The sequence below is a fragment of the Centruroides vittatus genome, unplaced genomic scaffold, assembly GCF_030686945.1.
Source record: "Centruroides vittatus isolate TY-2023 unplaced genomic scaffold, ASM3068694v2 contig_199, whole genome shotgun sequence".
Taxonomy (NCBI): domain Eukaryota; kingdom Metazoa; phylum Arthropoda; class Arachnida; order Scorpiones; family Buthidae; genus Centruroides; species Centruroides vittatus.
In genome coordinates this window covers 874012-886873 of record NW_027121224.1, presented here as the reverse complement: position 1 = coordinate 886873, position 12862 = coordinate 874012, and the positions used below count along the sequence as shown (strand labels likewise).

General features: G+C 29.8%; 1 protein-coding gene across 1 annotated transcript in view; it reads left to right on the top strand.

Annotated features, from left to right (window-relative positions):
• Positions 1-12862, top strand: part of LOC136970485 (cilia- and flagella-associated protein 418-like) — a 24714-nt gene extending 11852 nt beyond the window's left edge. The window contains exons 4-7 of the mRNA XM_067264933.1: positions 1105-1157; positions 5136-5201; positions 12510-12658; positions 12747-12862. Of these exons, the coding sequence (XP_067121034.1) occupies positions 1105-1157; positions 5136-5201; positions 12510-12658; positions 12747-12847 (369 nt within the window). The 3' untranslated portion in view covers positions 12848-12862. The remainder of the gene's footprint in view (positions 1-1104; positions 1158-5135; positions 5202-12509; positions 12659-12746) is intronic.

Here is a 12862-nt window from a genome sequence, read left to right as displayed (position 1 = left end):
TCTGCACATGCAACATGGTATAGAATTTTAATCAATAAATTGTAAAATTTTCAAGAATGCAGAGTATGTAATTATACATCACATGGCAAGAAAAGCACAAGTTCAAATAAAGCACATAATTTTGATGAAGATATGTTATTTGTTTCATAACATTTTTACAGATTGTAATGTCAATTTGTCTCTTAACAAATAAAAATTTTAATAACGTAAGTTAGAAAAGTGTGCATACTTACTTGTTAGATATTTTTTGAAATATTATCATCTAATTTCTCCTTAACTATCTAAGTAAGATTAACATTGTACACAATAGTTCAGTAATTTATGTAGGATAATTAAAAAAAAAACAGAAAATGGAATCAGTGGCATTTCCGAGTAGGTACTGGAAAAAAATCAGAAGCATTTTCTCTCTCAAAATATTCTTTCTTGAGATAGAGAACGTTCTCTAATGCAATTGTACAGCACGAGTAGCATCCAGTCATCTGTATTAAATATAATGAAATCGAGGCAAAAGATGAAAGACGGATCAAAAGACAACTATCTGCTTGTCTCAGAAATGAGAGAATCTTTGAGAAAAAAGTTGTCCAGAATCGTGTTTGGAGAGACACGATCTCTTGAGACGTAAACAAATGATTAGCCAATCAGCGACCTGCTTGTGAGAGATGAGAGACGACGACCAGAATATGGCCCCTGGTCCCATCAAGTTTATATAATTGAGTTTCCACTGTATAAATTTGTTATATTTTCACTGAGTTATCATATTGATAATTAACCTGATGTTTATGGATTTTGGATGTTACAAGGAAAATATACATGACAAACAATTGTGTCATTTGTATGTATACTTAGGTAGCAATTAAATTTCAAAAGTATACACACAAAGTTATTACAATTTACAGGAGCATACTCAAATTTCTTAATAATACTTTTTATTTAGACTCCTTTCGTTATTCTGTTCCAATACATGTGCACTATGGATATATGTTCAATTGATATTACTCAAAAATTAGCTTTAGTAATATTCAATTTCAATGTTCGTTTTTATGAAGATTTTTTGTAAATTTTGTATCTAATAATTTTGATTGATTTTTAATATTTTCATTTTAGAGAAGTGAAGAAAATTCTTCCAATATTGAAAATTTTGGTGATTCAAAGAAAAGGTATTAGAAATATTTAAGATAATTTTTCTAAACTCAGTAAAAAATTATTAATCTTAAATATTTTGAAAAAATTCTTTGACTTTTGAACTTTTTAATTAGTAAATAATTGATTTCTGATGAACTGATATATGTTGATATTTATCGTTACAAATGATTTATTTTTATTTTATTACCAATTAAAAAATTACATTATAAAATCTAATTTAATATAGTAAATTATTATCTTTTATTCTTATTTACTGCTTAAGTCTTAATGTTTCAGTTGACATCAGAAATTTGAACATCTTGAAATATATGTATTAGTTAAATCTTGATATTATATATTGGAAAAAATAGTGTTTTCATAATAAAATCATAAGGTCTTTATGAAATTATTTCGATTTATCTATATGTTTTTGTAATTAAGTGATTAATTTATATAAAATAATTAGTTTTTAATAATAATCAATTTAATAATTGGCTGTTTTATTTTATTTCAATATTCCAATAATAGTAGTCATGTATTTATTATGTTATAGTAATAATGTAAATGTGTTTTCCTTATTAATGTTAAAAAATTTAATATTTTTTAAAATTTAAATCATTAAATCAAAATTTTAATATTGTTTCTTCTTTAAATTTAGCTTATCCAGAAGAAAAAAGAAATTTCCTGTTTAGTTTTATCTTACTCAGTTGATTAAGAATACAGTAAGACCCCGCTTAACGCTGCCTTGTTTAACGCTGATTCAATATAACGCGGTCTGTTTGATGCCTAAAAAAGGCTCAAAATTTACGCTGATTCAAAATAATGTGGTATTTCAATGATTCATATATAATACGATTATTCCCAAACACGAACCAATCAGCAAAAGGTGGAAATTCGTCATAGTGCTGTATTTCCCTTAAATATATGTTTGTTTTATGCAATTTTGGAAAAAATATAACATCATGGATGCGATAGGAAATATCAACTTCGCTTGGCAAGAATTAACTGAGAAATGCATGAATGAAATGTGGAAGAAGTTATGGCTGAAGGTATCCAAGAATTCTCATTGAGAAGAGCCTGTCACTGTATCGTTAGGTTGACAAAATTGTCAACTTAATCGATACAGGAGACGTAGACGAGCAGGATATTGGGGAGATACTGCAGGTTTCTGGTAAGAGCTTTACCAATGACGACTTCAAGAACTGGCCGAACAAGGAATTCGTGTAGAACTGGAAAATAGAGATTCTGAAGACAAAGAACCCAAAAAATTTCTTTACAGTTTTCCTTAGTAAAAGGTTGGTAACGATAACCAAAATCGTTGATCAAATTGTAGCGAATGATCCAGATTTTGATAGGAGTGCCAAAGCAAAACGAGGCATTTTGGATGCGATCTTCTGCTGCCGACATTTGCTTAAGGAAAGAAAAGAAAGCGACCAATGAAACTACACGACTTCATCGCAAAAAACAAGAATTTCAGAAGAGCCAGGACCTTCGTCACAAAAAATTAACTTTACATTTCTGTGCGCATATGTTTATGTGTTATTTAACATATATTATTATTCAAAAATTTATATAAAAATAACTTAAAATTATAGTAAAATTGCTTATTTTTGGGTCGCGTGTTTCCATATCCCTATTTACTCTATGTTAAAATGGTCTCGTTTAACGCTGTTTCACTTAGCATTTTGTTGTCTAGGAACGCATCCCCCACATTAAGTGGGGTCTTACTGTATAGATATATAGTATTGTGATATAGTATTGTGCAAATTTTCATTAAGGTTAACAATAGTATGCATAAAATATATGAATTGAATAACTAGTATATACTGTACATTTTATTTTCAAATGTTGAGTTTTTTAACTGAAATTATCTACATATTTTAGGCAAATAATTTTTAAAAACATATAATTTACAAAGAGCTGTATTTAATTTTTAACAATTTCATTGTAAAATATTTTTTAGTTTTTCCTATTTATTGTGTTTAACAAATATCTATACAATATACAACTTTTTTCCATAAAGTTCTGATACTGATTTAATATCTTAATTTAGGATAAATCTGGGGTTTGGACATTATGTTTGAGTAACTGGACATGTTACAAGTTTTCTGTCATTGATGATCGTTTGTTTGATCTCTGCTAAGTGGTTGGGTGTGGAGAATATTCTTCACAGAGCAATAATAAATATCAAAATTGAACAGTAAATTAGCATCAAGTTCTCTCTGACAGCCACAGAGACATTGCAGATTCTATATGATGCTTACAGCAACGAAACTTTATCTCAAGTGTGGGTGTTTGAATGGCACAGATGATTCACGTTGGATAGAGTGTTGGTGGAGGATGACACAAGATCAGACTGGCTTTCAAGTTCACAGAATGAGGACAGTAATTGCATCAGAGACATGGCACTTCCTATTCAATTTGGATGTTCATTCTTTCTGCAGGCATGCCACAAGAGGTTTTCTGCCACATTCTGCCATCTAGTGAAAGTCAAGTAAATTGATGTCAATGGACACAGGCACCTAATAAAATGCCCAGTTATTTGAATGTAACATCTGAACTAAACAACATTTACCTAAGTTGAGATATTAAAATCAGTCTTAGAATTTTATGGAAAAGGGTTGTAGGATATGATATGTAATTACATTCCAGGATTATATTAAATCAGAACATTAAAAATGATATAAATTATTATGTAAATTGAATGATCAGATATATTTTATTCATTACTTAACTAGATAAAGTAAAAATAGTGTTTGGATTTATCAATATTATGGTTTATAGTAGTCTAGTCTTGTTTACAGAATTTTTGTCTTGCAGTTTTTCATTATCTTCAACTTAATGTTAGGATCTTTGATGTTATATCTCTAATCTATTTATTCTTTTTCAGTCCAATTACAATGAAATAAAACTTTGGTGGTAATTATAACTTATAATTGTCTGGACTGGACTCCAGTCACGTCCTTCTTGACTGACTGAGCCTGAATAAAGACATCCCTGAATCTTGCACCTACACATAGATGTAACCTAATCAGACCCCTAGTTGTTAGGTTTTCACATGTGCAAAAACAACAGTTATTAAGATTTTTTTATTGGTCAGTTTGCTTAATCATGCCAACTATTTTCAGTTTTAAAGAATGTAATAATCTCAAAATTCTATTTAAAATGATTTTATATTTGTTTAATTAATATTAAAAAAATTTTAAAGATTAAATGAATAATTGCAAATTGAAATTCATTTTGAAATATTCACATTTTATTTATTGGTATTCTTTTATTAATTGCCAGTCTTATAAACAATAATTTTTTTGTATTTTATATATTGTAAATACTAAAAACATTGTAAAATAGTTTTGGATTTTCTTGATTGAATCATATTCTAATAGTATTAGGAATGTCAGATAAGTAATAATTTTATTGTTACAATTCTTCTTATGGTCTGACTCTACTTCTAATCCAACCTAATTAAGAAGGAAATTTTTATTATGAACTGTTGAAAATAAAATCATTGTAATATTCAATACAGATACTCCTCACTTTATGACCGAATTCCGTTCCGACGACTATGTCGTTAAGCAAATTGGTTGATGAGCAAGGAGCTTGCGCCAGGAATATAGGATTGTTGTAAAATTATACAGCTTATGCAGCAAACTTCAATTTTATTCATAAAAAGACTATTATAGTATGCTATTAGCCTATTATAGTACTATAAGACTATTATCGTACGCACAAGCCTATTATAGTATGCTTAGTGCACATGTCACCATCGCCACTGATTGACACTCAAGCTGAGAAAGGGGATTCCCCGAATTGCAGGTTGAAACTCGATTGGTCCCAAGTGCAAGTGGTCATTAAGCAGATCAGTCGTAAAGTGAGGAGTACCTGTATTTAATAAAATATTGAATATTACAATGATTTTATTTAGAATGAGTAACAGTAAATATAATATATAACTGATTAATTATAATTGAAAAAAATTCAAATGTCCAACATTAAGAAATAATCTATTGCAGATGTTTTCCAATTTATCTTGGTGGTACTTCCATAATGACTGGACTATCTACTAATTTAAAACAAAGGTAAAATATTGTTTACGGTTTATGTAGAATATTTCTTACTTTCAAGAATTATACTAACAATTATTTTTTTTAATAAGATCAATTTAATGATATATATCTGCAGACAATTAGAGTTTTTTAAACTACAAAATAATATTGTTATCCAGAACAAATAAAAATATTCAACAGTTTCATAACAGTGAAATTAAATTATGCATTTTTGTATAAAATAATTGATTTTGTATCATTTGACTTAGTTAATATCATATTAAATTAAAAAATCTTTTCATGTGGATTGGACTCAATATATGTTTGTGTTTGCAGACTTGAAACTGTTTTATATATGTGAATTGATTTGCATTTAGAATAATTCACTTATATTTATAAAATCCATTCTTCTATTTATTAAGTATTTATTTAAATATAAAGATTGATTTAAAAAAATTTAGGAAAAAGTAAAATTATTTCTAATGCAATTAAATTTTATTTTGAAGTATTATAAAGGAATTTCCTCATGAATAAATTAACTAATCAAAGTTAAGATAAGTTAAGTTGGCAACATGAAACTTACACTGGCCACGTCATTGCTGCGCATGTCGTATCTTAGTCGAGTTCAAATTGCTAGTCGGCATTTGCGATTATTGAATTTAATGTAGTACATTGAATAGTGTACATTAAATGAATTTAATGTACACTATTTCATAGTGTACATTAAATTCATTTAATCTCTAAAATGCCAAAAAGAAACCATGTGTTTACTGATGATTGAAAAAAGTCTGTGATTGTATTGATGAAGTGAAATACAAACTGTGCTTTTCAGAATTTTCAGTAACTCATGGTGGGCGTTCAAACATTAAAAAATCACTTAAAATGTGTGAAACATAAGGCAAGGAAATAAAGTAATAGGAACTTCCTGAAATATATTGTCATATTTTAATTGTACTGATTTAAGTGACAAAGAATTTTTTAAAAAGTTCACACTAGTGATAAATATTAATAACTTCTTAATAATAAGATATGTTCAGTTCAGTTATTAAAAATTGCTTTTAACTCATTGTTTTTGTTAACAACTACTTTATTTAGCCTTTTCAATCATATGTACCGTACTTATCCTAGTAGGCTTAATTTTCGGTTGCGAGTATTTTCTCAAAATTGTTCCAGTTTGAGAAAAAAAATATTATGGTAAGCCTAACCATTGCAAAACTTGAAACAGACATGACAGTGTATAGACCAGTGGTTCTCAACCTTTTTTTTACCCATGGACCCCTTTTCCTCTTAATTTTTTTCTGTGGACCCCCATAGACATTGCACAGAAAAAGAAACCTTATATTTTTCACTAATAAAAAAAGAAAGGAAAATGTTCAGAAATGTCACTGTCAAGTGATATGATGCTGATGGTTTAAGATTCTTGTAACAAACCCCAGCTTTATAATCTCTCTTTGACCTTTGTCAACAAGATATATATGTCATATACGTATTTAATATTTTAAATAACTTTTATGCAAGAAATGGGTAATAAAGAAATTGACAATATATACTGTAGAAATTTAATTCTCAGTAAAACAATTGTTCTGAAGTAGAATTACTCTATAGACCACTAAAATATCACTGTAAACCCCAATTCAGTATTTTTTTTTTCTGTGGACCCCAGTTGAAAACCACTGGTATAGACAGACACTATATGGTAACTTCACACAAAAGTACCTACATTTGCCTATTCTTATTCTATGTAAACATTATCTCCTAGAGCCTGATGAAGGTATATAGAGAGGTTATGAAGAATTACCTAAGTCTTTACAGCATCATCCTGATTTTACACCAAAATCAACTTTGTATAGTAAGCCACATATTTAATATAAAAGCCTGATTTAATTTGTGATCTGGAGTTACTAAAAAGCAAGGCTGAACTTCTTACTTCTATGCTTCAACAGCAGAATCTTCTGGAAGTAAATGTGAAAATGTCTATATATAGAAACTAACAAAAAGACTCAACTTCATTTTTCTGAATGGATAACAACCTTGTTGCCTGCATTGATGTAAATAGTCTGATGACATCTTTGAGAATGGAGTATAATTTAAAAGACCAGACACTTTTCATAGGTTTGTCTAACAAGTAAGTTAAACTTGAAAACAGTTTTGCTTTACAATGGAAATTCACTGCTATCTGTTCCTATAGGTCATGCTGTACTTATGAAAGAACTATGAAAATATTAAATAGCTTCCTGAAAAAATTAAATATGAAGATCATCAATGGCATATATATGGAGATCTGAAAGTTATTGCCAGTTTACTTAGAATGCAGTTAGGGTATACCAAATATTGCTGTTTTCTTTGAAAAAGTGACAATTGGTCTTCACACTACATAAGAAAGAAATGGCCTGAAAGAAAAGAGATGCAACCTGGAAACAAGAATATTTGGTATACTCCTTTAGTTGCCCAAGATAAAATCATACTGCCACCTCTACATATTAAACTTGGGTTGCTGAAAAATTTTGTGGAGGCAATGAATCAGGAAGGAGAAGCTTTCAAGTATTTAAAGAGAAAATTCACACAAGTTCAAGGAGGGAATTTTATTGGCCTGCAGATTTGTAAAGTAAAGGACAAAACCTTTACAGAGTTAGTCAAGGGAATGAGAAAGCAGGTTAGGAAGCTTTAAAATCTGTTGTTGACAACTTCTTGAGTAATTGAAGAGCTGAAAACTATGTTAATGAACATCTAACAACATACTGAGAATTAGGTTACAATATATCACTTAAAATACATTGACTTGACTCCCATCTTGACTTCCTCCCAAGCATTTGTAATGCAGCGAGTGACAAGCATGGAGTACTTCCACTAAGACATTTCAATGATGGGAAGAAGTTATCAGGGCAGCTGGAATGCTTACTGACTATTGTTGGAATGTGACAAGTGATGCCTCAGAGTAGCCTTCAAATGAAAAACAAAAAGACAGAAATGCTCAAGTAAATAGGTCAAAGTTGTTTTATTTATATTGTATATCTTGTAACCAAGAATAGTGTTTAAGTGTTTTGATGTCATAGTCTGGTTTCTTGCTCCCTTTTTGGTAGAAAATGACTATTTTGATAAAGGAAAGAGGCAACTTTTATTTTTTTTGTTGACCAGTGTTACAACCAGTGACACTAGACACAATTAATTAACACACTTATATATTTAATGAGTGTTTTTTGAAATAAATTTGTAAGTTTAGATTTATATAGAAACCACAAATATCTAAAATACACACATCAAAACTACACTACTTAAATACACGTATATTAATGAAACACATTCAACCAGATTAAACACTTTCATACATACAGTACATTCATTATCCTGGTGCTGTCACCATGGTTACATACCTTGCCCTTGAACTACAACCACAGACAAACATAATCAAAACATAGACAAATCATAAACCTGCCTGGCAAAGAAGACTAAAACACAAATGCATAACATTAGACAACAAATAGGCAGGCTTACTCAATATACTAAAAATAACATAAAACATTAAACTTAATGAAAGAAGTTAGGAAAATATTCACAAAAATTAAAATCAAATGCAGAGCACAAACAACACAATATATACATACAGAAATATATTGTGACTTGGCTGGTAGTTTTTATTTGAATGTGTCAAAGATCACAAGGTCATCTATTTCAGAAGAAATAAATAAAGTAATCATTAACAGTGTAGTTCTCCTCAGTTGGGAATTAAAAAAAAGATTGTCAAAGATTTATATACAAAAACCTGTATGCTATGAAAACAACAAAATAAATTATTTACAATGAGGCACTTTTCTATAGACAACTACATACAAACACACCATACAATCTCAGCATAGTGGTGCACCAACAGAAAAATAATTCAGACTGTTGGTCTGTTATTTGTCTATGATGAATTGGACCAAAGGGAAAGCAAGCTGGATCAAAGAGGAAGAACAAAATATTCACAATTCACTAAGCACACTCTGTATTGAAATAAACATATATGACATCCAACATGCAGTACAAAGAACACAGTTGGAAAACACCTGGTGCAGACAACATTCACAATTTCTGATATAAAAGATTTACATCAAGATCTAGCCAAACATTTACACATATGATCAACAATCTAGAAGACATCCCAAAATTTCACACAGGGAATTTCATATAAAATCCAAAAACAACACCAGAGACACTGCACTGTACAGATCAATCGTATGCCTTTCCACACACTACAAAATACTTCATGACAAAGTTTAAGAGCACTGTCTTTCAGTATTAATAAATGCCAAAAGACAGTGCTCTTAAACTTTTATCTGATAAGAATCTGGCATGAGAAAATAATTATATTTTTCATACACCATCACATAGAACAACATAACATTCTCAAAGGCTATTGTAGAAACCACATGAGATGCAGAAAACAATTACTCATAGATTCTGTGATTCTACAACAAGCACACAAACAAAACAGAAACCTACATATAGCACATATAGATTACAGGAATGTATGACAGCATCCCACACTCTTGATTAGTGCATACACTACAACTATACAAAATACATTCAACACTCATTACATTTTTAGAAAACACAATGTGTTTGTGTTTTCTAAATGTACAAGTACAATTTTTTGAAAACATATTTCACAACACATTCATTATATGTGTCACCGAGTATTAAATAATTGAATCCAGAGAATTGCTTGGCATTGATTAAATTTAATGATCTCAAAATTAATCCAAATTCTGGACATACAATCATTCATGCTTACTAACTATGATATACAATTTCTCTGGGACTGGTCGTAACAATACAACTGATGGGTTCCCAATTGCCGACAAACAAAGGAGCTTACTCTAACTTATGTTTAACTTAACTAAATTACACTAATATCAGGCCCAAAATTTAGGGAGAAGATAAAAATAAGCATATAATTATATAGGAATTATAGGAAATGAATGATTCAAAGGGGTGACTGACTATAAATAAATGAAACCTTGAATCCGTTCCTTAGTAATTGTCTTCTTCCTGTACTCATCCTCGCATATCATCCGTCCTGCTCTCATCTCTTCCCAAAAAAGAATGTATTACCTTTGTTTGGATCTCCCTCCTTTCTCTGCCAGTAACCCCTTGACCAATAAGGTGTTACCCCTTTTGTTCTATAACAGAACAGACCATACAGGTTAACCAATTACGGTGTGGTTAGGGGAACAAAGGCCGGAAGCATAGTTTTACCACAGGAAGATGGTATAAGAAAAATAAAGAAAAGAAAAATAAATAACAACGCTTAATTGAGCCACATACTCCCCCACCAAAGGACATATTAACAATTAACAAGAACATTAATATGAAGATACACAATCATCAATACACGAGTAACCACTTATGTATTTGGTTTGTTTGGATTTATCTCCTTGGAAAATGTCTTGCCTTGAACTCACTGTTTAATAGGTTAAATAACAACAAATTCAGATGCATCATCAAATGTATCAAAACACAATACTTGCTACCTCATTTAATGTACAGTATACAGACAACATAAAATTATGCATCCACACAAGCACAGCTAAATCACTTATTACAAGTTATATACACTTACTCCACTGACATTCAAATGGAGTTTGGCCTAGATGCACTAGATCTGAAATGCAGAACACTTCACACAGAAAAAAGAATCCTGAAGAAAGATGACTTTGTATTTGGAAATGGAGAAATCATTGAATTCACAGATGAGGAGGAAGTCTCTAGATATTTAGAATTTCAACAGGCCACAAAATAAAACAGAGACTAAGAAAAGAATGTAATAACAGATTAAACTCAATCTTAACAGCACTGTTCTGAAGTTGTAGCTTGAAACACAATGTGATATGTTGTATAGTTTTGTGTATGATATGGCATTTCTTACAAATATGTTCCTATCTCTGAGTGTTATCTTTTAAGATATGCTTTCTGTAGTTTCTTGTATTTATGACTTGGAAGTCTATCTCTTTAAAGATGTATCCATGAGTTAGCCAGTTACTCTGCAGTTTGTCAAGTTAATTCTGGCCGAGATTGATGGGATGCCTATGTGGGCTTCTTCTAAGCCAGGACAGATGGTGTCTGTGCATTTGTGTGCTGTATTAGATCCATATCAGTAATGTGTAAGTTTAATAGTATGCTGTTTTTGTATGCAAGAGTTAGTTTTGTGTAATTGTGGAGTTTCTTCTTTTCTAAAATAAAAACTCTTGTAGTATTTGTATTTGCTTGTAGTGCACATTTTTGAAATATCCTCTCTCCTTACAAGGAAGAGTCAGCCTTTCTATGGATGACTTAGAATGGTATTTGTTGTGTTTCTTTAATGTTATTTAAGTTGCTTTACATTAGGTACATGCAGAACTGTAACTCCATGTAAATATTTTAATAGCGGAAGTGTGCAATTGATTTCTATAAATCTGGGCTTTGCATTGAGCTCAAGCCAATGCATTAATTTGTTCTGAAGTTAAATACCAGACTAAAATCAAGGCATAAGATGATTAGACTATACTTCACCAAGACTAAAACCAGTTTTTCAGCATAAGCAGATAAATGTAGTAGGAATGCTACCTTTTATCTGAAATAACTTTAACCTCTTAACAGCGAGGGACGATTATAATTGTCCAAGGCGATCGTGTGGCAGTGGTAAGGGATGACTATACTCGCTAAATTCTTTTGGGGCTTCAAAAGCTAGCCAAAAACTACCGTGAAAAAGAAATTCACATAAAAAATGAATTATGTAACAATAAAAAAAGACTTTTCTTTACTAGACAGAACTGTTTACAAAATCTTTTTCCGAAACAGTAATGAGAAAAAACGCTTGAAAATATACTTTAAAAATTTCCCACATTTCTTCTCCACAACTAAGTGGGAGCCCCACACCTGACTGTTCCACTGTTGAAAGGTTAACACAAATCTAGTGTAAATGATACAAAATAATTCATAGATAATTTATTTTTAAAGTTATTTAATAAGAACAGTTTTTATTAAAAAGTTTCACAATGTAAAAATGTATCCATGCAGTTAAATATTTCAGAATGACTAAATGTATAAATAAAAATTTAATTCTAGTAATATTTTTTTTTATGGTGAATAGTAAATTTTACACACAAAGAAAGTCATAAGTTCACAGTTAGCAGAGTTATTAATGTAATTTTAATTTTGATAAATATTTATTACATGATAAAGGTTTTTTTGTCTTAATAGCAGATAAATAAATTTAATTAATTACAGAAAGAAAATTTATAGATTTATGAGTATAAAAATATATTATTTTCATAAAAATTACAAATTCAATAAACTGATATAAAGCAAACATTTTGTCAACAGGACTTGTGATAATCTTCGTTGTATCAAATGTGATTTCAAAGTTTCATCGTTTGATAATTTTACTTGGAAAAACACAACGGATTATATTTTTTTAAGAAACAATATGCCCGATTTCAATAAATTAAAAGTGAATTTAGAAAGTAAACCAGGTATTGTAATTATTACATAAATTTTTCATTCCAATTAATTTACAATAAAGATCATAGATCCTTTCTAATATTATTATTTCTTTTCTAGGATATCGTGCATATAGTTGTCAATGTCAATACTGTTCAGTAAAAGACCTAAGTCCAATCAAGACATTTACAGAACTTAAATGGGTGTGTGGTCATCACTGATTTTTATTAGTTTCA